Source organism: Oncorhynchus clarkii, chromosome 18 (assembly GCF_045791955.1).
Source record: "Oncorhynchus clarkii lewisi isolate Uvic-CL-2024 chromosome 18, UVic_Ocla_1.0, whole genome shotgun sequence".
NCBI classification, from domain to species: Eukaryota; Metazoa; Chordata; class Actinopteri; order Salmoniformes; family Salmonidae; genus Oncorhynchus; species Oncorhynchus clarkii.
This window is the reverse complement of record NC_092164.1, coordinates 59,021,831-59,047,799: the sequence shown is the minus strand read 5'-3', so window position 1 is coordinate 59,047,799 and position 25,969 is coordinate 59,021,831. Positions and strand designations below refer to the sequence as shown.

The 25,969-nt window shown below is 43.1% G+C and overlaps 1 protein-coding gene across 6 annotated transcripts in view; it reads left to right on the top strand.

Annotated features, from left to right (window-relative positions):
* Positions 1-24,208, top strand: part of LOC139373794 (engulfment and cell motility protein 1) — a 162,960-nt gene extending 138,752 nt beyond the window's left edge. For all 6 annotated transcript variants that reach the window (XM_071114795.1, XM_071114791.1, XM_071114793.1 and 3 more), the window contains 6 exons: positions 5,107-5,270; positions 15,445-15,557; positions 19,827-19,934; positions 20,283-20,365; positions 22,296-22,373; positions 22,591-24,208. In XM_071114795.1, coding sequence (XP_070970896.1) covers positions 5,107-5,270; positions 15,445-15,557; positions 19,827-19,934; positions 20,283-20,365; positions 22,296-22,373; positions 22,591-22,791 — 747 coding nt within the window. In that variant the 3' untranslated portion in view covers positions 22,792-24,208. The remainder of the gene's footprint in view (positions 1-5,106; positions 5,271-15,444; positions 15,558-19,826; positions 19,935-20,282; positions 20,366-22,295; positions 22,374-22,590) is intronic.
* The last annotated feature ends 1,761 nt before the right edge of the window (positions 24,209-25,969 follow it).

The window sequence follows — 25,969 nt, the reverse complement described above, 5'->3', positions numbered from 1 at the left end:
AGTCGAGCATCTTTTCGTGACAAAATATCGTGCTTAAAACGGGAACGTTTTTTATCCAAAAATGAAATAGCGCCCCTAGAGATCAAAGAGGTTAAAGCCATTCTGTTGTTGATTTACTTCTATGTTTTGAGTCTTTGTCCTGTTGCATCAACCAACTTCTGTTGAGCTTCAATTGGTGAACAGATAGCCTAACATTATCCTGCAAAATGTCTCGATAAACTTGAGAATTCATTTTTCCATCAATGATAGCAAGCTGTCCAGGCTCTGATGCAGCAAAGTAGCCCCAAAACATGATGCTCCCTCCATCAAATCAAATCAAATTTTATTTGTCACATACACATGGTTAGCAGATGTTAATGCGAGTGTAGCGAAATGCTTGTACTTCTAGTTCCGACAATGCAGTAATAACCAACAAGTAATCTAACTAACAATTCCAAAACTACTGTCTTATACACACAAGTGTAAGGGGATAAAGAATATGTACATAAAGATATATGAATGAGTGATGGTACAGAGCGGCATAGGCAAGATACAGTAGATGGTATCGAGTGCAGTATATACATATGAGATGAGTATGTAAACAAGTGGCATAGTTAAAGTGGCTAGTGATACATGTGTTACATAAAGATGCAGTAGATGATATAGAGTACAGTATATACGTATACATATGAGATGAATAATATAGTGTATGTAAACATTATATTAGGTAGCATTGTTTAAAGTGGCTAGTGATATATTTACAGTTGGGATGAGGTTTTAATGTTGGTGTGCTGTGCCTCTTTTTCTCCACACATAGTGTTGTGTGTTCCTTCCAAACAACTCAACTGTAGTTTCTGTCCCAAAAATATTTTACCAGTAGCGCTGTGGAACATCCAGGTGCACTTTTGCAAACTTCAGACGTGCAGCAATATTTTTGGGGGATAGCAGTGGCTTCTTCCGTGGTGTACTCCCATGAACACCATTCTTGTTTAGTGTTTTACGTATCGTAGACTTGTCAACAGAGATGTTAGCATGTTCCAGAGATTTATGTACGTTTTTAGCTGTCTCTGGGATTCATCTTAACCTCATTGAGCATTATGTGCTGTGCTCTTGCAGGACGGTCACTCCTAGGGAGAGTAGCAACAGTGCTGAACTTTCTCCATTTATAGACAATGTGTCTTGCCGTGGACTGATGAACATCAAAGCTTTTAGAGATACTTTTGTAACCCTTTCCAGTCAACAATTCTTGATCTTAGGTCTTCTGAGATCTATTTTGTTCGACGCATGGCTCATATCAGGCAATGCTTCTTGTGAATAGCAAACTAACATTTTGTGAGTGTTTTTTATAGGGCAAGGCAGCTCTAACCAACATCTCCAATTCAATTTTTTATTTTTATTTAACCTTTATTTAACCAGGTAGGCCAGTTGAGAACAAGTTCACATTTACAACTGTGACCTGGCCAAGATAAAGCAACGTAGTGCAACACAAAAAACAACAGAGTTACACATGGAATAAACAAACATACAGTCAATAACACAATAGAAAAGTCTATATACAGTGTGTGCAAATGAAGTACGATTAGGGAGGTAAGGCAACAAATAGGTCGTCGTGGCGAAATAATTACAATTTAGCAATTAAACACTGGAGTGATAGATGTGCAGAAGATGAATGTGCAAGTAGAGATACTGGGGTGCAAAGGAGCAACAAAAAAAGCAATATGCGGATGAGGTAGTCGGATGGGCTAATTACAAATGGACTATGTACAGGTGCAATGATCAGTAAACTGCTCTGACAGTTGATGCTTAAAGTTAGTGAGGGGGATATGAGTCTCCAACTTCAGTGATTTTTGCAATTCGTTCCAGTCATTGGCAGCAGAGAACTGGAAGGAAAGGCGACCAAAGGAGGAGTTGGTTTTGGGGATGACCAGTGAGATATACCTGCTGGAGCGCGTGCTACGAGTGGGTGCTGCTATGGTGACCAGTGAGCTGACTATCGGTAGGATAGTCAGTTTTACGAGGGTATGTTTGGCAGCATGAGTGAAGGATGCTTTGTTGCGAAATAGGAAGCCAATTCTAGATTTAATTTTGGATTGGAGATGCTTAATGTGGGTCTGGAAGGAGAGTTTACAGTCTAACCAGACATCTAGGTATTTGTAGTTGTCCACATATTCTAAGTCAGAACCGTCCAGAGTAGTGATGCTAGACAGGCGGGCAGGTGTGGGCAGCGATCGGTAGAAGAGTATGCATTTAGTTTTACTTGCATTTAAGAGCAGCTGGAGGCCATGGAAGGAGAGTTGTAAGGCATTGAAGCTCATCTGGAGGTTAGTTAACACAGTGTCCAAAGAAGGGCCTTTTGGAGAAGTCATTAGTCAAGGGGTTCACATACTTTTTCCAACCTACACTGTGAATGTTTAAATTATGTATTCAATATAGACAAGAAAAATACAATAATTTGTGTGTTATTAGTTTAAGAACACTATGTCTGTCTATTGTTGTGATCTTGATGATGATCTGATCAAATTTGATGACCAATTTTAGCAGAAATCTGGGTAATTCTGAAGGGTTCACATATTTTTCTTGCCACTGTATATGTATCTCTCCCTTCCCTTCCTGTGTGGATCATTCTTCATTACTTGTTTGCACTTCATTGATGATTCCCGACATATTGAACCCTCAGCCTGTTAGGAAGAGGGGTTACATCTAAATACCTACAACACTCTCTTCATTCACTAAGGATGGAACCCACGCCACCCATCGAAACAGACAGTCCCTTCCATCACAGTACAATGATACAATTACAGTATGTGTCTAATGTCATAAATCACCACATGGGTTACAGAGGATGTGACTATTGTTTGTTCTAGAATCACAACAGCATGAGGGTGTGATTATTGTTTGTTCTACAATCACAACAGCATGAGGGTGTGATTATAGTTTGTTCTAGAATCACAACAGCACGAGGGTGTGATTATAGTTTGTTCTAGAATCACAACAGCACGAGGGTGTGATTATAGTTTGTTCTAGAATCACAACAGCACGAGGGTGTGATTATAGGTTGTTCTAGAATCACAACAGCACGAGGGTGTGATTATAGTTTGTTCTAGAATCACAACAGCACGAGGGTGTGATTATAGTTTGTTCTAGAATCACAACAGCACGAGGGTGTGATTATAGTTTGTTCTAGAATCACAACAGCATGAGGGTGCAACTTCATAACAAAAGGCTGAGATAATCTTACTGGTGAATAGATACACAGGCTAGCTTCCTTTCCGTATCTCCTTTCCTTAATGATGACATTCTGTGCTGTACTGTGAATGAAAGATACTGTAGTTATTTACTGTAGTAATATATCATATGAAACATACTGGAGAGCAGTCTACTGTATTTATATATAATATGAAACATACTGGAGAGTAGTCTACTGTAGTTATGTACTGTAATTATATATAAATATGAAACATACTGGAGAGCAGTCTACTGTATTTATATATAATATGAAACATACTGGAGAGTAGTCTACTGTATTTATATATCATATGAAACATACTGGAGAGTAGTGTACTGTAGTTATATACTGTATTTATATATAATATGAAACATACTGGAGAGTAGTCTACTGTAGTTATATACTGTAATTATAATATGCAGGACAGGAGGTAATCTAGTGGTTCTGATAGGAAGCCATTCAGCAGAATGTGGCTATAGCCAGGAGTGAAGGATACAACAGTATCCTGTGCCCTCTGACTTTCTATCTCTGATGTAGTGGCATGCCTCGTGATTCTCTCCCACAGTCTAACAATACGAATGGATAAGCAAGTGTTAGGGATGCGTTGAGTGAATGTTCTCCACTGATGCATGCAGAGTATTACAGGAGGCTAGGCAGTATAAAATTAGCCCCCTTCATCCTGCCCTTTCCCCCTGAGGGAAGATTCACTGGACTATATTACAAAATGTGCACTGATAAAACCTTCTATGATTTATCTACTGGGAAGTGGCTCTCCATCCCCTTACCAGCACACATTATGTGCTCCTCTGACCCCATAAACTGGCAATGGAGTTATTCACCATTAGTGACTCAATCCGACGCTCTTGTGTGCCCGTTTGTGTGAGTGGTGCACACGCTTCTGTGTGTGGGTTATTTAAGCAGTAAGGCCCGAGGGGGTGTGGTATATGGCAAATATATCACAGCTAAGGGGTGTTCTTATGCAATGCAGAGTGCCTGGATACAGCCCTTAGCCGTGGTAAATTATCCATATACCACAAACCCCAAGATGCCTTATTGCTATTCAAAACTTGTTGACAACATAATTAGAACAGTAAACAAGTAATTTTGCATCATACCTCTGGTACTTTATCTGATATCCCACGGCTTTCAGCCAATCAGAATCCAGGAGTCAAACTACCCGGGTTTATAGTTGCCATCCGCACCATTAGTCCCCAGGGCTCTTTACTGTAACAGCAAGAAAAATGTTTTCTGACCTCCCGAGTGGCGCAGGGGTCTAAGTCACTGCATCTTTGTGCAAGAGACGTCACTACAGTCCCTGGTTCGAATCCAGGCTGTATCACATCCGGCCGTGATTGGGAGTCCCATAGAATGGCACATAATTGGCCCAGCGTCGTCCGGGTTTGGTCGGGGTAGACCGTCATTCACTTGCCTGGTTCAATAAAGTAAATACAATTTTCTAGTGTTTTGTGCTCTGTTTAAATGACTGTTTCCCAGAGGTTCCTTGGCTCTCTCTCCCTCAGGAGCTCTGCAAACGTCCTCAAGAGCAAACTTTTTGAGGAGATGGGATGTTTGCCCCGAAAGCTCCGAACAGTGATGTGAAAGTGATATGTATTCATATAACTGTATGTGTGCGAGTAAATCATTGTTTTCCTCCATTTAATGTGCCTTTGCACAACGGCGTATTTATATCACATCATGAGACTGTTTCCTAGACACAGATTCATCCTAGTCCTAGAAAGAAGAACCTCCATTGAGAATGCTTTTGGACCAGGTCTAAGATTAATCTGTCTGGGAAACCGGACCCAAATGTGTAGCCTAGATTTCCTTCTCTACCTATCCAGACATCGAAGTTCTTACCACCTCTCCACTTGTCTAAATCCCCCTCTTTCTTCTCCTCCCAGGTGATGCAGGTGGTAAGAGAGCAGATCATGCGAGCGCTGACACAGAAGCCTAATTCCCTGGACCAGTTGAAGAGTCGCCTGCAGAACCTGAGTTACACTGAGATCCTGAAGATACGCCAGTCTGAGAGGATGAACCAAGAAGACTTCCAGTCACGCCCCATCCTGTGAGTCAATTGTGTGTGTGTTTGTGTGTGTGTGTGTGTGTGTGTGTGTTATTACTGCCTGAGAAAGGAAGGAATCAGTGATTTTACTGCCTGAGAAAGGAAGGAATCAGTGATTTTACTGCCTGAGAAAGGAAGGAATCAGTGATTTTACTGCCTGAGAAAGGAAGGAATCAGTGATTTTACTGCCTGAGAAAGGAAGGAATCAGTGATTTTACTGCCTGAGAAAGGAAGGAATCAGTGATATTACTGCCTGAGAAAAGAAGGAATCAGTGATATTACTGCCTGAGAAAGAAAGGAATCAGTGATATTCATTAGGTAGATGTAACCAATCCTTCGTTAAAAAGAGGACTAAAACATGACGCCTATGAGATTGAAGAAATAAAATAGCTGCTAATATTCATGACATAAATCTTCTCATGATGCCCTATTCTTTAACCAGTCCAAATAAAGACCAAAACAAAGGGAGCGAGAGACAATATGACTATGGAAGAAAGGAAACAAAGGGAACGAGAGACAATATGACTGTGGAAGAATGGAAACAAAGGGAACGAGAGACAATATGACTGTGGAAGAAAGGAAACAAAGGGAACGAGAGACAATATGACTATGGAAGAAAGGAAAAGGGAACGAGAGACAATATGACTGTGGAAGAATGGAAACAAAGGGAACGAGAGACAATATGACTATGGAAGAAAGGAAAAGGGAACGAGAGACAATATGACTGTGGAAGAAAGGAAACAAAGGGAACGAGAGACAATATGACTGTGGAAGAAAGGAAACAAAGGGAACGAGAGACAATATGACTATGGAAGAAAGGAAACAAAGGGAACGAGAGACAATATGACTGTGGAAGAATGGAAACAAAGGGAACGAGAGACAATATGACTGTGGAAGAAAGGAAAAGGGAACGAGAGACAATATGACTGTGGAAGAAAGGAAACAAAGGGAACGAGAGACAATATGACTGTGGAAGAAAGGAAACAAAGGGAAGAGAGACAATATGACTGTGGAAGAAAGGAAACAAAGGGAACGAGAGACAATATGACTGTGGAAGAATGGAAACAAAGGGAACGAGAGACAATATGACTGTGGAAGAAAGGAAAAGGGAACGAGAGAAAATATGACTGTGGAAGAAAGGAAACAAAGGGAACGAGAGACAATATGACTATGGAAGAAAGGAAACAAAGGGAACGAGAGACAATATGACTGTGGAAGAATGGAAACAAAGGGAACGAGAGACAATATGACTGTGGAAGAAAGGAAAAGGGAACGAGAGACAATATGACTGTGGAAGAAAGGAAACAAAGGGAACGAGAGACAATATGACTGTGGAAGAAAGGAAACAAAGGGAAGAGAGACAATATGACTGTGGAAGAAAGGAAACAAAGGGAACGAGAGACAATATGACTGTGGAAGAATGGAAACAAAGGGAACGAGAGACAATATGACTGTGGAAGAAAGGAAAAGGGAACGAGAGACAATATGACTGTGGAAGAAAGGAAACAAAGGGAACGAGAGACAATATGACTATGGAAGAAAGGAAACAAAGGGAACGAGAGACAATATGACTGTGGAAGAATGGAAACAAAGGGAACGAGAGACAATATGACTGTGGAAGAAAGGAAAAGGGAACGAGAGACAATATGACTGTGGAAGAAAGGAAACAAAGGGAATGAGAGACAATATGACTATGGAAGAAAGGAAACAAAGGGAACGAGAGACAATATGACTGTGGAAGAAAGGAAACAAAGGGAACGAGAGACAATATGACTATGGAAGAAAGGAAACAAAGCGAACGAGAGACAATATGACTGTGGAAGAAAGGAAACAAAGGGAACGAGAGACAATATGACTGTGGAAGAAAGGAAAAGGGAACGAGAGACAATATGACTGTGGAAGAAAGGAAACAAAGGGAACGAGAGACAATATGACTATGGAAGAAAGGAAACAAAGGGAACGAGAGACAATATGACTGTGGAAGAAAGGAAACAAAGGGAACGAGAGACAATATGACTGTGGAAGAAAGGAAAAGGGAACGAGAGACAATATGACTGTGGAAGAAAGGAAACAAAGGGAATGAGAGACAATATGACTATGGAAGAAAGGAAACAAAGGGAACGAGAGACAATATGACTGTGGAAGAAAGGAAAAGGGAACGAGAGACAATATGACTGTGGAAGAAAGGAAACAAAGGGAACGAGAGACAATATGACTGTGGAAGAAAGGAAACAAAGGGAAGAGAGACAATATGACTGTGGAAGAAAGGAAACAAAGGGAACGAGAGACAATATGACTGTGGAAGAAAAGAAACAAAGGGAACGAGAGACAATATGACTGTGGAAGAAAGGAAAAGGGAACGAGAGACCATATGACTGTGGAAGAAAGGAAACAAAGGGAACGAGAGACAATACGACTGTGGAAGAAAGGGAACAAAGGGAACGAGAGACAATATGACTGTGGAAGAAAGGAAACAAAGGGAACGAGAGACAATATGACTGTGGAAGAAAGGAAACAAAGGGAACGAGAGACAATATGACTGTGGAAGAAAGGAAACAAAAGGAACGAGAGACAATATGACTGTGGAAGAAAGGAAACAAAAGGAACGAGAGACAATATGACTGTGGAAGAAATGAAAAGGGAACGAGAGACAATATGACTGTGGAAGAAAGGAAACAAAGGGAACGAGAGACAATATGACTGTGGAAGAAAGGAAGCAAAGGGAACGAGAGACAATATGACTGTGGAAGAAAGGAAACACTTTCGTTAACACACATTTAATATACCTCCATCCCTCCTTTATTTCCTCCCCTTTTTCATAAAAAAAAAAACTAAATTCAGCTAATGACATATGCTGCGTCGGACACATGCATTCGGTTCCCCTCATGATTGAAAATCTGCATTATAATCTGATTTGCCTACAAATGGTATTCAGAGTCAGTACCCCATTAAGGTCTTATTAGGCTGCAGCAGTGGTCAACAACCTTTTCTGAGTCAATATTCCTTTCTGAGTCAATATTCCTTTCTGAGTCAATATTCCTTTCTGAGTCAATATTCCTTTCTGAGTCAATATTCCTTTCTGAGTCAATATTCCTTTGAGTCAATATTCCTTTGAGTCAATATTCCTTTGAGTCAATATTCCTTTGAGTCAATATTCCTTTGAGTCAATATTCCTTTGAGTCAATATTCCTTTGAGTCAATATTCCTTTGAGTCAATATTCCTTTGAGTCAATATTCCTTTCTGAGTCAATATTCCTTTCTGAGTCAATATTCCTTTCTGAGTCAAAATGCAAGCTGAGATCTACCACTCAGATTTTTATTTGTAAACATGACTTATACCTATGCAACATTAACCAATTAAAAACAGTTCTGTAGCAGTGTGGTTTGTGCAGTAGGCTCTAGGCTCAATGTATTATCAATGCATATTGGCTATGCTTGAATTGCCCTGAAAATGTTGTTCTTCTCAGAGATAAGGGGACAGTCTTCCAGCTGATGGTCAGTCTGAGTGGAGGGGGCAGCAGTGAAGCCTCCTATCTCCCTCTGCTGAGATAAGGGGACAGTCTTCCAGCTGATGGCGAAATTTCTATGACCAGAGAAAGTGAAATATTCCTTGATAATAAAAAAGACAAGCTGCAAATAATAACAATGCAAACTTATGGAAACACACATTTTATGGCTAATAAAACTGTTGAACATTAACTTACTCAAAACAGCAGCTCTTTGTTGGATTTGTTTTGTCTCTCTCTGGTCATGGTTCGAAAAGCTTTGAAATCTCACATCAACTTTGCTGTGCATCGAGGAAACTTTTTACAGTCTATGACACTAGATCTGTGCATACACGTTGATCTGAGTTATCTGATTGGCCAGCGGTAGACCTTTAGGTGCACTTGATTTGCTCTGCCGGGTAGACTGATTTTTTGTTTTATTTGGCTGGTAAACGTTAAAGGTTTGGGCAAGTGTTGTTCCAGTGTTAGGTTTGCAATATCAAATCAAATTTATTTATATAGCCCTTCGTACATCAGCTGATATCTCAAAGTGCTGTACAGAAACCCAGCCTAAAACCCCAAACACCAAGCAATGCAGGTGTAGAAGCACGGTGGCTAGGAAAAACTCCCTAGAAAGGCCAAAACCTAGGAAGAAACCTAGAGAGGAACCAGGCTATGTGGGGTGGCCAGTCCTCTTCTGGCTGTGCCGGGTGGAGATTATAACAGAACGGGCTCTCCGAGAGAGAGAAAGAAAGAGAGAGAGAGAATTAGAGAGAGCACACTTAAATTCACACAGGACACCGAATAGGACAGGATAAGTACTCCAGATATAACAAACTGACCCTAGCCCCCCGACACATAAACTACTGCAGCATAAATACTGGAGGCTGAGACAGGAGGGGTCAGGAGACACTGTGGCCCCATCCGAGGACACCCCCGGACCCCCGAATATGCTATAAAGAAAGACCTGTGTAATATTTACATTCTGTAAAGGCATTCATTCAAATTCGACTAGCTAATTTTAAACAGGATCTTATAAGGAATTAATATGACATGCAGAAGAAACTTTTGAGAGAAAGTGTTAGTCCGCATCTTAATGTATAGAAAAAGTCATTCATAATTTATTCTCAAATCCTCTATAGAATTTTCGTTCAATATTCCACACTTCTGTATAAACTGCATTTCCATGAGTGTTTGCATTCCACTCCCATCTCAGTGGGCCCTGCCACTTCATACTCTTCCAACTACATTCCAGAGTATTATCTCTGAAAGAGCTCATTTTAGTTAACTCAGTTGCAGATGATTTTCAGAGGCAAGGAGAGAATGACTTTGAGCTGTAATGAATGTGATTTATGAAATGGCCGTGCCAAAACATCTGAGACACAGACCCTGCCACAGATAATGACAATCTCCCTATGGGTGTCCAGCCATATAGATCATTCCCAACCAAATGCTATACAGAAAATTAACGATCTGTCATTACATGTATGGGACCTGAATCCATTCCTTAGCATCCCCCTCTCCCCGACAGTTCGTTATCAGAGTAGGGTGACGTTGACCCTAGACTCTGATCTTGAACCAGTTTAGCATTTTCCCCACTAATGGTTAAGGATTGAATTGGTGGAGGGGAGATTATCCTAGATATGTACCTAGGGGAAACGTCACCCCTGGTCCACTGATGATCTGAAAGCACAGAGCTGCAGTGAAAATAACGGCTCGGGAAAGGCACAGAGAAACTGACGTAATGAGAAAGAGAAAATCTGATTGGACTGCCCTCTAATTGTCTGTTCGCTCCACAGCAGCCCTCTCATTGGTTGTCAGATCGATCCACAGCAGCCCTCTTATTGGCTGTCAGCTCCACAGCAGCGTCCTGATTGGCTGGTGAGCTGTAGGACTGTGTGGGCACTGCAGGTTTCCCCAGTCAATAGGTTGTATGTATAATTAATGTTGGCTAGCTGTTAGGGGCTGTGTTCATATCTTTCATACCAGAGACAGAACACGCAGAGAAACCTACATGTTAGTCCACATGACAGGGATCACAGCAGGGCACTGTGCAGCGCCCTCCTCTGTAATGAGACTGGGGGGATTGGATGGGGTGGAGAGGGGGGCTCTCTCTCTCTCACACACACACGCGCACACACACACACACAGTCTGTGGCCAGTCAGTCTAACAGTGTCAAATTTAGACAGTGTCCACTACATTTAGAAGGTGTCCACTACATTTAGAAGGTGTCCACTACATTTAGAAGGTGTCCACTACATTTAGAAGGTGTCCACTACATTTAGAAGGTGTCCACTACATTTAGAAGGTGTCCACTACATTTCTAAGCGTTAAGGGACCCCTCGACAACATCCGCTGAAAAGGCAGAGCGCGAAATTCAAAAATATTTTTTTGAAATATTTAACTTTCCTACATTCACAAGTGCAATACACCAAATTAAAGCTTAACTTATTGTTAATCTACCCATCATGTCCGATTTGAAAAAGGCTTTACAGCGAAAGCACACCATATGATTATGTTAGGTCAGAGCTTAGTCACAAAAACACATACAGACATTTCCCAGCCAAAGAGAGGAGTCACAAAAAGCAGAAATAAAGATAAAATGAATCACTAACCTTTGATGATCTTCATCAGATGGCACTCATAGGACTTCATGTTACACAATGCATGTATGTTTTGTTCGATAAAGTTCATATTTATATCCAAAAATCTCAGTTTACATTGGCGCGTAATGTTGTGCCTCGAAAACATCTGTCGAATTTGCAGAGAGCCACATCAATTTACAGAAATACTCATCATAAACTTTGATAAAAGATACAAGTATAATGCACAGAATTATAGATATACTTCTCCTTAATGCAACCGCTGTGTAGCGTTATAAATATTCACTTACCTTTGATAATCTTCATCAGAATGCACTCCCAGGAACCCCAGTTCCACAATAAATGTTTGACTTGTTCGATAAAGTCCATAATTTATGTCCAAATAACTCCTTTTTGTTTGCGCGTTTCGCAAACATATCCAAACTCACAAGACGCGGGCAAGTCCAGGCGAAATTTCAGATGAAAAGTTCAAAAAGTTTTTCAGTTGGTTACAGTTGGTAGAAACATGTCAACCGATGTATAGAATCAATCGTTAGGATGTTTTTAACATAAATCTTCAATAATGTTCCAACCGGAGAATTCCTTTGTCTTTAGAAATGCAATGGAATGCAGGTCGCTCTCACGGGTAAGCGCGTGATCAGCTCATGGCCTTCAGTCAGATACCTGGTTGAAACAGCTCTCATTCGCCCCCACTTCACAGTAGAAGCCTCAAACAACATTCTAAAGACTGTTGATCTAGTGGAAGCCTTAGGAAGTGCAATATGACCCTATAGACAGTGTATATTTGATAGGCAATGAGTTGAAAAACTACAAACCTCAGATTTCCCACTTCCTGGTTGGATTTTTCTCAGGTTTTCGCCTGCCATATGTGTTCTGTTATACTCACAGACATCATTCAAACAGTTTTAGAAACTTCAGAGTGTTTGCTATCCAAATCTACTAATAATATGCAAATATTAGCTTCTGGGCCTGAGTAGCAGGCAGTTTACTCTGGGCACGCTTTTCATCCGAACGTGAAAATGCTGCTCCCTATCCCAAATTAAGATAAAATAAACCAACCACATAATTTTTGTTGAAAATTCAACTGAGATGACAATGATGTAGCTATATCGAGGACTTTTTCCAAATTGATCAAATACATTGATGCAACATGATATGCCTTACTCTGATCAAGTAAGTGCCTTATTGAAGATCGATGTAAAAAAATATATAATATTACACTGGGGCTGACACGCTTGATCCCTATCTGCTGCATCTTTCTGCACTACTTACTGCAGAATTCCTGGGGTTATCCCTAAGAGCGACACAAAGGCTGACTTGGATAAGGACCGTCTAATTTCCAAACTATCTTGCCTTGCCAGAGCTACAGTTGAAGTCGGAAGTTTACATACACCTTAGCCAAATACATTTAAACTGAGTTTTTCACAATTCCTGACATTTAATCCAAGTAAAAAGTCCCTGTCTTAGATCAGTTAGGATCACCACTATATTTTAAGAATGTGAAATGTCAGAATAATAGTAGAGATAATGATTTAGTTCAGCTTTTATTTCTTTCATCACATCCCAGTGGGTCAGAAGTTTACATACACTCAATTAGTATTTGGTAGCATTGCCTTTAAATTGTTTAACTTGGGTCAAATGTTTTGGCTAGCCTTCCACAAGCTTCCCACAATAAGTTGGGTGAATTTTGGCCCATTCCTCCTGACAGAGCAGGTGTAACTGAGTCAGATTTGTAGGCCTCCTTGCTCGCACACGCTTTTTCAGTTCTGTACACAAATTTTCGATAGGAGTGAGGTCAGGGCTTTGTGATGGCCACTCCAATACGTTGACTTTGTTGTCCTTAAGCCATTTTGCCACAACTTTGGAAGTATGCTTGGGGTCATTGTCCATTTGGAAGACCCATTTGTGACCAAGCTTTAACTTCCTGAATGATGTCTTGAGATGTTGCTTCAATATATCCACATAATTTTCCTACCTCATGATGCCATCTATTTTGTGAAGTGCACCAGTCCCTCCTGCAGCAAAGCACCCCCACAACATGATGCTGCCACCCCCGTGCTTCACGGTTAGAATGTTGTTCTTCGGCTTGCAAGCCTCCCCCTTTTTCCTCCAAACACAACAATGGTCATTATGGCCAAACAGTTATATTTTTCCTTCATCAGACCAGAGGACATTTCTCCAAAAAGTACAATCTTTGTCCCCATGTGCAGTTGCAAACCGTAGTCTGGCTCTTTTATGGCGGTTTTGGAGCAGTGGCTCCTTCCATGCTGAGCGGCCTTTCAGGTTATGTCGATATAGGACTCGTTTTACTGTGGATATAGATACTTTTGTACCTGTTTCCTCCAGCATCTTTACAAGGTCCTTTGTTGTTGTTCTGGAATTGATTTGCACTTTTTGCACCAAAGCACGTTCATCTCTAGGAGACAGAGCGCGTCTCCTTCCTGAGCGGTATGATGACTGCGTGGTCCCATGGTGTTTATACTTCTTGGCTGAGCTCTTGGCTGATTTATTTAGATTTTCCCATGTTGTCAAGCAGAGGCACTGAGTTTAAAGGTAGGCCCTGAAATACATCCACAGGTACACCTCCAATTGACTCAAATTATGTAAATTAGCCTATCAGAAGCTTCTAAAGCCATGACATAATTTTCAAGAATTTTCCATGCTGTTTAAAGGCACAGTCAATTTAGTGTGAATTATAAGTTAAATAATCCGTCTGTAAACAATTGTTGGTTAAACTACTTGCATCATGCACAAAGTAGATGTCGTATCCGACTTGCCAAAACTATAGATTGTTAACAAGAAATTTGTGGAGTGGTTGAAAAACAAATTTTTAATGACTCCAACCTAAGTGTATGTAAACTTCCTATTTCAACTGTATCTTGCCTTGACAAACTTTTTTAACCTCTATTTGTATTCGTAATGAGCACCAATCTGGTTTTAGACCGGGACATAGCACTGTTTCAGCAGCTACACTTGTCTTTGAGGATGTCGATGTTGTTTAAATTATACACGTCATTGTGCTGCCTTATTTCTTGACCTGTCGAAGGAGAGATAATAACAGTAACAGATAACGTTTGATACAGTTGTCCATTTCTTACTTGTTCAAAGCTTGTCTGAAATGGGCCTTAATGAGGTATATTGCAATTGGTTCAAGAACTATCTAATGGACAAAACACTGTGTGCTTACTGACGGTATTAAATTTAGTTTCCTCAATATCAACAAAGGTACACCGCAGGGGGTTATTTTTTGCCTCGTTCTCTTCACTATTTATATAAGTAACATTGGTCTATCTGTTAAAACATGTAATATTCATCTCTTTGTAACTGACAAAAAAGGCTGAGAATTGAGATTGGTTTCGTCTATAGAAATAAATCCTGCCTGACTGGATAGTATAAGGAAGATTGTTCAAGCAACACTTCTCCCAGTAGTTGATTATGGTGATATAATTTTAAAACCTTTCACTCAGCACTGCGTTTTATCGTTGGTGGACAATTTTCATTCACTGCATATTGTATAGTTCTGTTGGCTGGGAGCCTCTGATCCAGCATTGGTTACTTCAGAGTCTACCCTACTAACACAACTCACAAATTAATTGGAGATCCAACAATTTTCAGACCCACTCTCTGGACTGGCTGGTTCTGGAGGACCCGCTGGTCTCCACTGACCCGGGGGAAATGCTTTTAGTTGTTAGGCCACCGGCTCATGGAATAGCCTTCGCCCACCTTGAAATTAGACTCGCTGGTTTCCATTGGACAGTTTACATGGAGTTTAAGGGAGGTGATGTGTGAGTGTTGTGTTTGTTTTGATTCATCTCGTTGTATATATTGTAATGATATTATTATCGTACATGGTGTGTTACATGTTGTGTTCATGTTCCCAGGTCTCCCTTGTAAGTTAGACCTTGGTCTCAATGCTGATCTACCCTTTATTCATTCAAGTTTGGTTTTTAAATCTCAACTAACAAAAAACTTAAGTTATGTTGACGCAACCCATCTCTCAGGGTGTCTGTGTGACTGACGGACTGGTTCTTGGTCACTCTGTCTGTGTGACTGACTGGTCTCTGACTGTTTCTCTCTCTGGTCTGTAGGGAGCTGCGGGAGAAGATCCAGCCAGAGATCATGGAACTTATCAAACAACAGAGGCTCAACCGTCTGTGTGATGGAACCTGCTTCAGGAAGATCAGCAGCCGCCGGAGGCAAGGTGGGTGTCTCTCTCTCTCTCTCTCACTCACTCACTCACTGTGAGTCTGTCGCAGCCGGCCGTGACCGGGAGGCCCATGGGGCGGCGCACAATTGGCCCAGTGTCGTCCGGGTTAGGGAGGGTTTGGTCGGCAGGGATATCCTTGTCTCATCGCGCACTTGGGCCAGGCGCAGTGCACGCTGACCAGGTCGCCAGGTGTACGGTGTTTCCTCCGACACATTGGTGCGGCTGGCTTCCGGGTTGGATGTGCATTGGTTGGGTTGTGTTTTGGAGGACGCATGGCTCTTGACCTTTGCCTCTCCCGAGTCCGTAACCTTCGCTTCTCCCGAGTCCGTACGGGAGTTGTAGCGATGAGACAAGACTGTAACTACTAATAATTGGATACCACAAAATTGGGGTGAAAAAAGGGGTAAAATAAAATTTTAATAAACACTCTCTCTCTCTCTGGCCAGCTTACCAACCCCCACCACACCATTAAAACACTCTCTCTCTCTCAGGCCAGCTTACCAACCCCCACCACACCATTAAAACACACTCTCTCTCTCTCTCTGGCCAGCTTACCAACCCCCACCACACCATTAAAACACTCTCTCTCTCTCTCAGGCCAGCTTACCAACCCCCACCACACCATTAAAACACTCTCTCTCTCTCTGGCCAGCTTACCAACCCCCACCACACCATTAAAACACTCTCTCTGGCCAGCTTACCAACCCCCACCACACCATTAAAACACACTCTCTCTCTCTCTCTCTCTCTCTCTCTCTGGCCAGCTTACCAACCCCCACCACACCATTAAAACACACTCTCTCTCAGGCCAGCTCACCAACCCCCACCACACCATTAAAACACACTCTCTCTCAGGCCAGCTTACCAACCCCCACCACACCATTAAAACACACTCTCTCTCAGGCCAGCTCACCAACCCCCACCACACCATTAAAACATTCTCTCTCTCTCAGGCCAGCTCACCAACCCCCACCACACCATTAAAACACACACTCTCTCTGGCCAGCTTACCAACCCCCACCACACCATTAAAACACACTCTCTCTCAGGCCAGCTCACCAACCCCCACCACACCATTAAAACACACACTCTCTCAGGCCAGCTTACCAACCCCCACCACACCATTAAAACACACTCTCTCTCAGGCCAGCTCACCAACCCCCACCACACCATTAAAACACTCTCTCTCTCTCAGGCCAGCTCACCAACCCCCACCACACCATTAAAACACTCTCTCTCTCTCAGGCCAGCTCACCAACCCCCACCACACCATTAAAACACACGCTCTCTCTCAGGCCAGCTCACCAACCCCCACCACACCATTAAAACACTCTCTCTCTCTCAGGCCAGCTCACCAACCCCCACCACACCATTAAAACACTCTCTCTCTCCTTTATTTCTACACATCCCTCCCTCCCACACTGTCCCTTTTCTCTGTTCAGTCCACTCTATCAATCTGCTCTCTTCTCTTCCTCCACCACACCACCACCTCTTTCTCTCTGTCTGTCTCGCTCTCTCTGTATTCTGCAGCATATTCCTCTCTAAGTGGGCAGTCTCCTTTGGCTTTGATGGAGCCATAGTGGTAACCTTGGAGGCTGTTCAAAAGTCTGGGTTGCTTTGTTAAACTCTCTGTGAAAACGCAGCCTTTCTACTACTAATTGGTCTTTTGATCAATCACATCAGATCTTTTTCAGAGCTAATCGGATTGGTCAAAAGACCAATTAGTGAAAGAAATATCAGAATTGGGCAGCCTTTGTCCCACACCCACACGCGCACACACACACACACCATGCCAAACCGCTACTCCTCCAAAAATGAGCCAATACATGAATACCCCAGGTGTCTGGAACTAACTGAGACAGTCTATTGCTTCCAAGACTGGCTAATATCTGAGCTGTGTGGCCCTCGACTTACCCTTGTTGTCTGGAACAGTTTCTCTCCCCAGCTCTACAGTACCGCAGAGCCTCATTGCTCTGAAGTGCGTGAATCAATTTCAGTAATGGAGGAACGGCCTTAATTCAATTCCCGGCCCGGTTTCTAAAGCTCTCCCCTGGTCATGTCAGTGTTCTGGAATGGACATGAGGTCGGTTAGCGTGACTCTTCAGAACCGTTGAACCCAAATTAGTCAGCGCTGCGGATGTATTAAAGGGAATTGTGGTTGTAGTATCTGCCAGTGACTATTTTTTTGTCGTGGGTGTTTGTTCGCGTCGAGGGCATTAAGGTTGAGTTTTCAGGACAGAAAGGATCCTTTCTTTGCTTGTTCTCGCCTCAGGTGAAAGACGGTTACAGAATACATCCTTTTCAATGTAACGTCCCAGGTCCCATAACATTTTACGCAGCTTTTATTAACAGTCAAATAAATAAACCTCCTTTCAGTAGAAGCATAGGGTATGTTTGTGTCCTAAATTGCATCCTATGGGACCTGGTCAAAAGTAGTGCACTACATAGGGAATAGGGTGCCATTTGGGACCATATCTCCCTGTCCTTTATTCAACTGTGGCTGTGGAATGGAAGCCTGTTCATCCTTTCCCTGTAAAGGACTGTGGAGCTGCACACTTCCGATTGGAGTGTTTGGGGAGTGTTGAGCCTAATATCCTTTTCATACTGGCTGTGGCTGGGGCCTCGGCATGGCAGGAAGAGGGAAGAGAGAGGAGGAGACCACAGGGAAAGGCCTTATCGCTTAGCACCGCTATAATGTGGCGTTTTTAACAGCCGGAGAAGATTTCATCTCACCAACCGAGACCAGACTGTCTCTCTCTGTCCTCTTCAGTCTCTATCTCTGTCTCTCTGTCTCTCTCTCACACACACAAAGGTAGTGTGTGTGTGTGAGGAGCGCTGGAAGCTGGCTCAGCACAGTATTTAAAAGGCATTCTCTCTGTCGTCCCAGGGCCTAAAGGCTGTTGGCTGTCTGCCACCACACTGTAGAGTACCTGAGTGAGCACAACTGAAGAATTAGCATTTCTACTTCAACCGCCTCTATCCTCCCATCTACACACACTTCCACCCTGGACTCTCCAAGTGCTTCCTCTCAAATCATATTTCCATATTAACTATTCATCTAACAGCTCTTAAATGGCGGTTGGCTTCTCCCTTCCATCACTGAATGTGAGGCTGGACCCTGTTTGGGAAACTCTCCTTAAAGCTGAGTACCTACCTGACAGACAGCAGGACAGTATTAGGGAAACTCTCCTTAAAGCTGAGTACCTACCTGACAGACAGCAGGACAGTATTAGGGAAACTCTCCTTAAAGCTGAGTACCTACCTGACAGACAGCATCAGAGTCAAGTGCCTCTGTCTTTTTAAGTGCAGAACAGACACCAAATACTTATATGTCTACATATAAGTCAGCACAAGCAATATGGATACACATACCATTATGTTGTATGCATGTTAAAAATGACATGTTATGTGTACCAAAAATGCATCTAAAAGCCTTTAAACTTGATTTTCTTAGTCAGTTAGCTGAGAAATGAATGATGAATGGGAGTGAATTGGAGATGAGCGTCAGATGGCTGTGTTGTATCTCCAACAGCTGAGGAAACAGAAACAAAACAACAACCCATAAAATAAGACAATCTGAGCAGCATTCTGTCTGGAGGCTAGATATCTTCCTCTCTCCCTTCCTTTATTCCTCCTTCTCTCTCTCTACCTCTCTACCTCTCTACCTCTCTCTCTACCTCTCTACCTCTCTACTAGACACAACACAGCCACTCCATACAGACCAGCACCAGCCAACCTCCCTGCTGCCAAACGTCTATTCTCAGCAATTAGGATTTTGACTGTGCCGCCCATGCGTGGGCCAGCCTAGCTCTGCTCTGCCAGGGACGTGCCAAGGCGGGGCAAGAGCTGGCACGGTGGGTAGAGAATAAAGTGAAAGGTCTTGCTCTACGGGAGCCCTGCCCACAGTGCTCAGGCGTGCCAGCTGCCCAGCAGGCGATAGCACCCCAGTGCCAGCGCTTCAGTAACGCTAGCCACCTCAGGCACATGATAGCATCACTCACCTTACCTGTCTGTGTCTAACTGTCCATATGGGATAGTGTTAGGCTTTTGGTGTTTGGTGTTGCAGCCTTTAGAAAACAGCAGCAATATGATTTGGGTGGTTCTGGTCTATACAGTACGTACAGAATCTAGATGTATTAGTGTCTGTTTCACAGGTTTGTAGGTCTTCTATGTCCTTTCCTCCCTCATCATACACTGATTTGCTTTTGATTTTATCCACTGATCTAGGCATTAAACCCTGGTTTTCTCTCCCTCTCTCCATAGATAAGTTCTGGTACTGTCGACTGTCTCCGAACCATAAAGTCCTGCACTACGGAGATCTGGAGGAGAGCCCTCAGGGAGAGGTGCCCCATGACTCTCTACAGGAAAAATGTGAGTAGTAGCAACACCAGTACTGCTCTGGGTCAAACAAACTGTCCGTTTTCCTTTAAAAAGAGACAACTGACACTTGCTAAATAATCATTTACTGGCAGGGTGCCTAAAGATGGTGGTTGTTGTTGACATTGTTAGTAGTTGATGCAGTATGTCAACAGAACTGTGATATGTGGTTTTCTAACCTAGCTATCTTCAGATGAATGCACTAACTTGTAAGTCACTCTGGATAAGAGTGTCTGTTTAATGACTAAAATGTCCTGTAAACTAACTAACTGATGAGGAGGATAAAATGATGTTTTCCTTGATGTTGCCGTTCCTCTCCTCCTCTTCCTCCTCCTCCCATAGTACCCGTGGCCGACATGAAAGCGGTGGTCACTGGTAAGGACTGTCCTCACATGAAGGAGAAGGGATCTCTGAAGCAGAACAAGGTGAGTGTATCTACAGTATGTCAGCGTATCTGTGTCTTATATAACAGTATGTCAGCGTATCTGTGTCTTATATAACAGTATGTCAGTGTATCTGTGTCTTATATAACAGTATGTCAGCGTAGCTGTGTCTTATATAACAGTATGTCAGTGTATCTGTGTCTTATATAACAGTATGTCAGTGTATCTGTGTCTTATATAACAGTATGTCAGTGTATCTGTGTCTTATATAACAGTATGTCAGCGTATCTGTGTCTTATATAACAGTATGTCAGTGTATCTGTGTCTTATATAACAGTATGTCAGCGTAGCTGTGTCTTATATAACAGTATGTCAGTGTATCTACAGTATGTCAGCGTATCTGTGTCTTATATAACAGTATGTCAGCGTATCTGTGTCTTATATAACAGTATGTCAGTGTATCTGTGTCTTATATAACAGTATGTCAGTGTATCTGTGTCTTATATAACAGTATGTCAGTGTATCCGTGTCTTATATAACAGTATGTCAGTGTATCTTTGTCTTATATAACAGTATCTCCTATAACAGATTTTTACCTTGTCAGCTCGGTGATTCAATCTAGCAACCTTTCGGTTACTGGCCCAAAGCTCTAACCACTAGGTTACCTGCCACCTCATGCCTCCTTGCAGCATGCCTAAGGCACGTTCACACAGATGATCAGGGACCCTGGGCATGGCTGTGTTAGTCTGGCTGTGTCTTATGACATTATAAACTGGGTGGATCAAGCCCTGAACACTGATTGGCTAACAGCCGTGGCATATCAGACCTTATACCACAGGTATGGCAAAACATTTATTCATTTATAATAACAATAAGGAACCTCCAGGGTCCGCGTTGCGTTGTGCCTAAGAACAGCCCTTAGACTTGGTATATTGGACATATACCACACCCACTTGGGCCTTATTGCTTAAATATAGTATATGTCAGTGTATCTGTGTCTTATATGATAAAATAATAGCCAGCACAATATCAAGGAATATTAACCCACATTTAAGGTGGCTGTTGACATGTCAGCCTAGTTAAACCCAAATCCCTCTATCTTCTATGTATAGACATCTTAACCAAGATTAAATAATTGTTAGCCCTTCCTTTGAGCAGGTACGTAGGCCCAGCCTCTGTAGGTTCTCAGTACTGATTAGAAACCCATACATTCTGCTAACGCTGAATGATTAGGTCCTGCAAATATGTTCTGGAAGACAAAGGAGCACCGATCCTCTCTCACCTGGACCTTTATTACTTTGTTGGCGAATATGGTTTTCTGGAAGAATGGGCCTACAGGGCTGTCTGACTGACTGGCTGACTGGCTGACTGACTGGCTGACTGGCTGACTGGCTGGCTGGCTGACTGGCTGGCTGGCTGGCTGGCTGGCTGACTGGCTGGATGGCTGGCTGGCTGGCTGGCTGACTGGCTGGCTGACTGACTGGCAGGCTGTGTCCTAGGCCAAGTTTAGGCTGTGTGAATGGGAACACGAGCGGAGTCCCCTCTCTGGGCCCCGGGCAGAGCAGTCACAGACCTAGGCTGCATTTCAATATCTAGTGTTGGACAACAGTATGTCTCAAAGTGCCTTTCTGTCCCCCAACCGTACCCCTGCTCGTACCCCGTACCCCTGCTCGTACCCCTGCTCGTACCCCGTACCCCTGCTCGTACCCTGTACCCCTGCTCGATGTGCTCTGTCCCCTGGCACCCAGCAGGTGGCGCCGGCACACGACAGCCAAGACATCTGGTGTTGGAGTGGCTGGGGAGGGAATGTGTTAGAGAGTCAAAGCGGGAGGGAAGCACACACTGGAGGAGAGGAGAGGAGCGGCTCATTAGCATGTTAGTGACAGTGCTACATTTGAACTCCCTCCTTTTCTCTCTCTCTCCCCATCCCCTTCCTCTTGCTCCCCCTCTCTCTACCTCTCTCTCGCTACAGGAGGTTCAGGAGCTGGCCTTCTCCGTCCTCTATGAGTCAGATGAGTATTTAAACTTCATCGCTCCGGACAAGCATGAGGTAAGCAATAGGCAGCTGGCACGGTCACCCAGCCAATGACAGCTTTCACAGATGGACTGAGAGGAAGTCAGTGGAGGTCGTCCATTCTCCAGCATGACATAGGACACTTTATGTTAATACACTGCTATGGGTGTGTGCAGGGGTGGGCGCGTTGTCTGTTTGTTTGTCTGTCTGTCTCTGTATGTACACGTACTTATCCTCTCCTGTCTCTCCTCAGTACTGTGTGTGGACGGACGGTCTGAACGCCCTCCTGGGGAAGGAGATGACCAGTGACTTCACCAAGTCAGACATGGACACCCTACTCTCCATGGAGATGAAGCTCCGCCTCCTCGACCTGGAGAACATCCAGATCCCAGAGGCCCCTCCCCCCATTCCCAAAGAACCTAGCAACTATGACTTTGTTTATGACTGCAACTAACTAACCAACCATTCAAAATAACTTAGCACCTGGACTGGACAAACCAACTCTCTTTTTTCTAAAACGGCAACTGGAAAAAATGGAAAATAAAAAAATTATGATGAAATGATGAGCGACAGAAAAAGGATTATATTGAACAATTTTCCTTCCTTCTTGCTAAACTTCCTTTTTTAATTAAAGGGTGCGTTTTAATAGGTTTGCAGCACTTAAGGACTTTTTGCGACCCACTGACTGAACCATCCCATCACCATGGAGACCAAACCAGGAAGCATCCATATGGGTCCTTTGGGTCCTAAACCAAACATGCTCTTCTAACGGGCTCAATGGTCTCTAAACGTTGTTGTTTGGTCGTCACTCTCCAAGATGTCGTCACAGTGTTCCTCTCACCTTAAAACCTGCTCACTCTTCACTCCTTCACTGAAGCGTATGTCATTTGCTTGGGGTTTGTTGTTGAAAAGCTCTTTGATAAACGCTTGGATGTTTTGTTGACTTTCGACAGGCCGTTGGATGTGAGATGGCTCATTTTATAAAGAGACTGTAAAGAGGTGTTGAGGGACGTTAAGTTTTTATCTCCAACAGTCTGGGTGTGTCCTAAATGGCACCCTATTCTCTATATAGTGCATTACCTTTGACCAGGATTAAAAGAACTGCACTATATAGGGAATAAAGTAGTGTACTATGTAGGGAATGGGGTGCTATTTCAGACACAGAATCTGTTTTACATTTACGTGGCAATGTTAATGTGGCAAGGTAATGTTTCTGAGAGGAAGAAAGAATCAAGTGTATTTAAGATGATGAAGTGTATATTTTGAGTTTTTCTCCCAGGTATCTTACTCCATACTTCACATACTGTCTTTAGACTGTTACAATAAGTGTGTTGTTCTCAAACCTGGCACTGTAATACAATATAGGAAACTGCCTCTGAAGTTCCTGAAGCCTTCTATCCCCATATCACGGCTGCTTTGAGCATACTGTGTACTCACACACTGGCTTAGCCCAAACAAACACACAACTTTAATAGCTACATGCTTCCTGAGACATACACCTGTCTCTTTCCTCCATCTTGATACCGTTCGATCAGGCTCAATTGCGACTGCTGTAACATTCCGAAGCAATATTGAGCAAAATAAATAAATAAATAAAGATCTTCGTGATGCTGATGGTGTAATGTAGTGATATTTGTGCTGCTGCCAAGTAGACAGTATTGGGGATGTTTGTGTTTTTAATAAAGGGAACTTGTTTTGTTTTCAAGATCTATGTGGCCGTCAAAATTTGGAGGTTCATGTACATTTTATTTAAAAGCGAATCATGAGTGGATATTTCTAATATGATTTATTATTTAATACCTTCAGATGTTCGTATCTAGGTCTGAAAGCCCCTCAACCTGCTGTTTACATTAAAGATTTAAGGAAACTGACATCTCTTGTTGCATATTCTATTATTACTGTAAATATGATGTTATTAGTTTTGTCTTTCTACCTGGTAAGAGCTTTTGTTATTGTGTATGTGTCCATGCCACCAAATCTCCTATCACTAAAAATACCAATACTGCATCACTTATTGTTGATGTGGCTTTCTATACAGCCGATTTTAAAAAACAGAACTGCTTGCATGTCATAGAGAGAGCGCGGAGAGAGAGCAGAGAGAAAGCGAGCGGAGAGAAAGCGGAGAGAGAGAGAGCGGAGAGAGAGAGAGCAGAGAGAGAGAGCAGAGAGAGAGAGAGAGAGAGAGGGAAGAGAGAGCGGAGAGATAGAGAGAGAGAGCGAGTGGAGAGAGCAGGAATGACAAGATACTCTCCAGCTATTACTCTCCCTCTATTTTCCTCTCCATCTCTCCGTATCTCTCGCTCTCTTCCTATCTCTCGCTCTCTTCCTCTCTCGCTCTGTATCTCTCTCTCTCTGTATCTCTCTCTCTCTGTATATCTCTCTGTGTCACTCGCTCTCGCTCTCTCCTGTGGAAGAACTCTGATCCAAGAGACTGCCACGTGCAGTACACATACATCCTCTCGCTATCCTCCTCTCTCTCTCTCTCCGCTCTCTCTCTGCTCTCTCTCCCTGCTCTCCACTCTCTCTCTCCAATCTCTCTCTCTCTGCTCTCTCACTCTCTCTGCTCTCTCTCTCCAATCTCTCTCTCCGCTCTCTCTCTCTCCGCTCTCTCTCTCTCTCCGCTCTCTTTCCTCTCTCTCTCTCTCCTCTCTTTCCTCTCTCTCCGCTCTCTCTTCTCTCTCTCTCTCTCTCTCTCCTCTATTTCCTCTCGCTCTCTCTCCGCTCTCTCTGCTCTCTCTCTCTCTTTCCTCTCGCTCTCCTCCTCTCTCTCTCTCTCCTCTCTCTCTTTCCTCTCTCTCCCTCTCTCTGCTCTCTCTCTCCTCTCTCTCTTTCCTCTCTCTGCTCTCTCTCCGCTCTCTCTCTCTCCGCTCTCTCTGCGTTGCCTCAAGAGCCTTAGTGCCTTCAGAAAGTATTCACACCCCTGAACTTTTTCCACATTTTGTTGTTACAGCCTGAATTAAAAATGTTATGTCACTGATCTACTCACAATACCCCATGATGTCAAAGCTGAAATTTCTTGAGTCAATAAGTATTCAACCCATTGTTATGGAAAGCCTACATTAGTAGAAATGTGCTTAACAAATCGTATAATAAGTTGCATGGACTCATTCTCTGCACTGCATCGCTAGCTGTGCCGCTAGAGCTTCTGGGTTCGAATCTAGGCTCGCAGCCGGCTGCGACCGGGAGACCCATGGGGCGGCGCACAATTGTCCAAGCGTCGTCCGGGTTAGGGGAGGGTTTGGCGCGCACTAGCGACTCTTGTGGCGGGCTGGGCGCAGTGCACGCTGACACGGTCGCCAGGTGGCTGGCTTCCGGGTTAAATGGGGATTGTGTCAAGAAGCATTGTGGCTTGGTTGGGTTGTGTTTCGGAGGACACACGGCTCTTGACCTTCTTCTCTCCAGTGCCTGTACGGGAGTTGCAGCGATGAGACAAGACTGTAACTACCAATTGGATACCACGAAAACGGGGTTAATAAAAAAAAATGTTTGAATAACTACACCATCTCATACATGCATTTATATACAGTACCAGTCAAAAGTTTGGACACTCCTAAGGGTTTTTCTTTATTTTATTATTTTCTACTTTGTGGAATAATAGTGAAGACATCAAAATTATTAAATAACACAAAGTG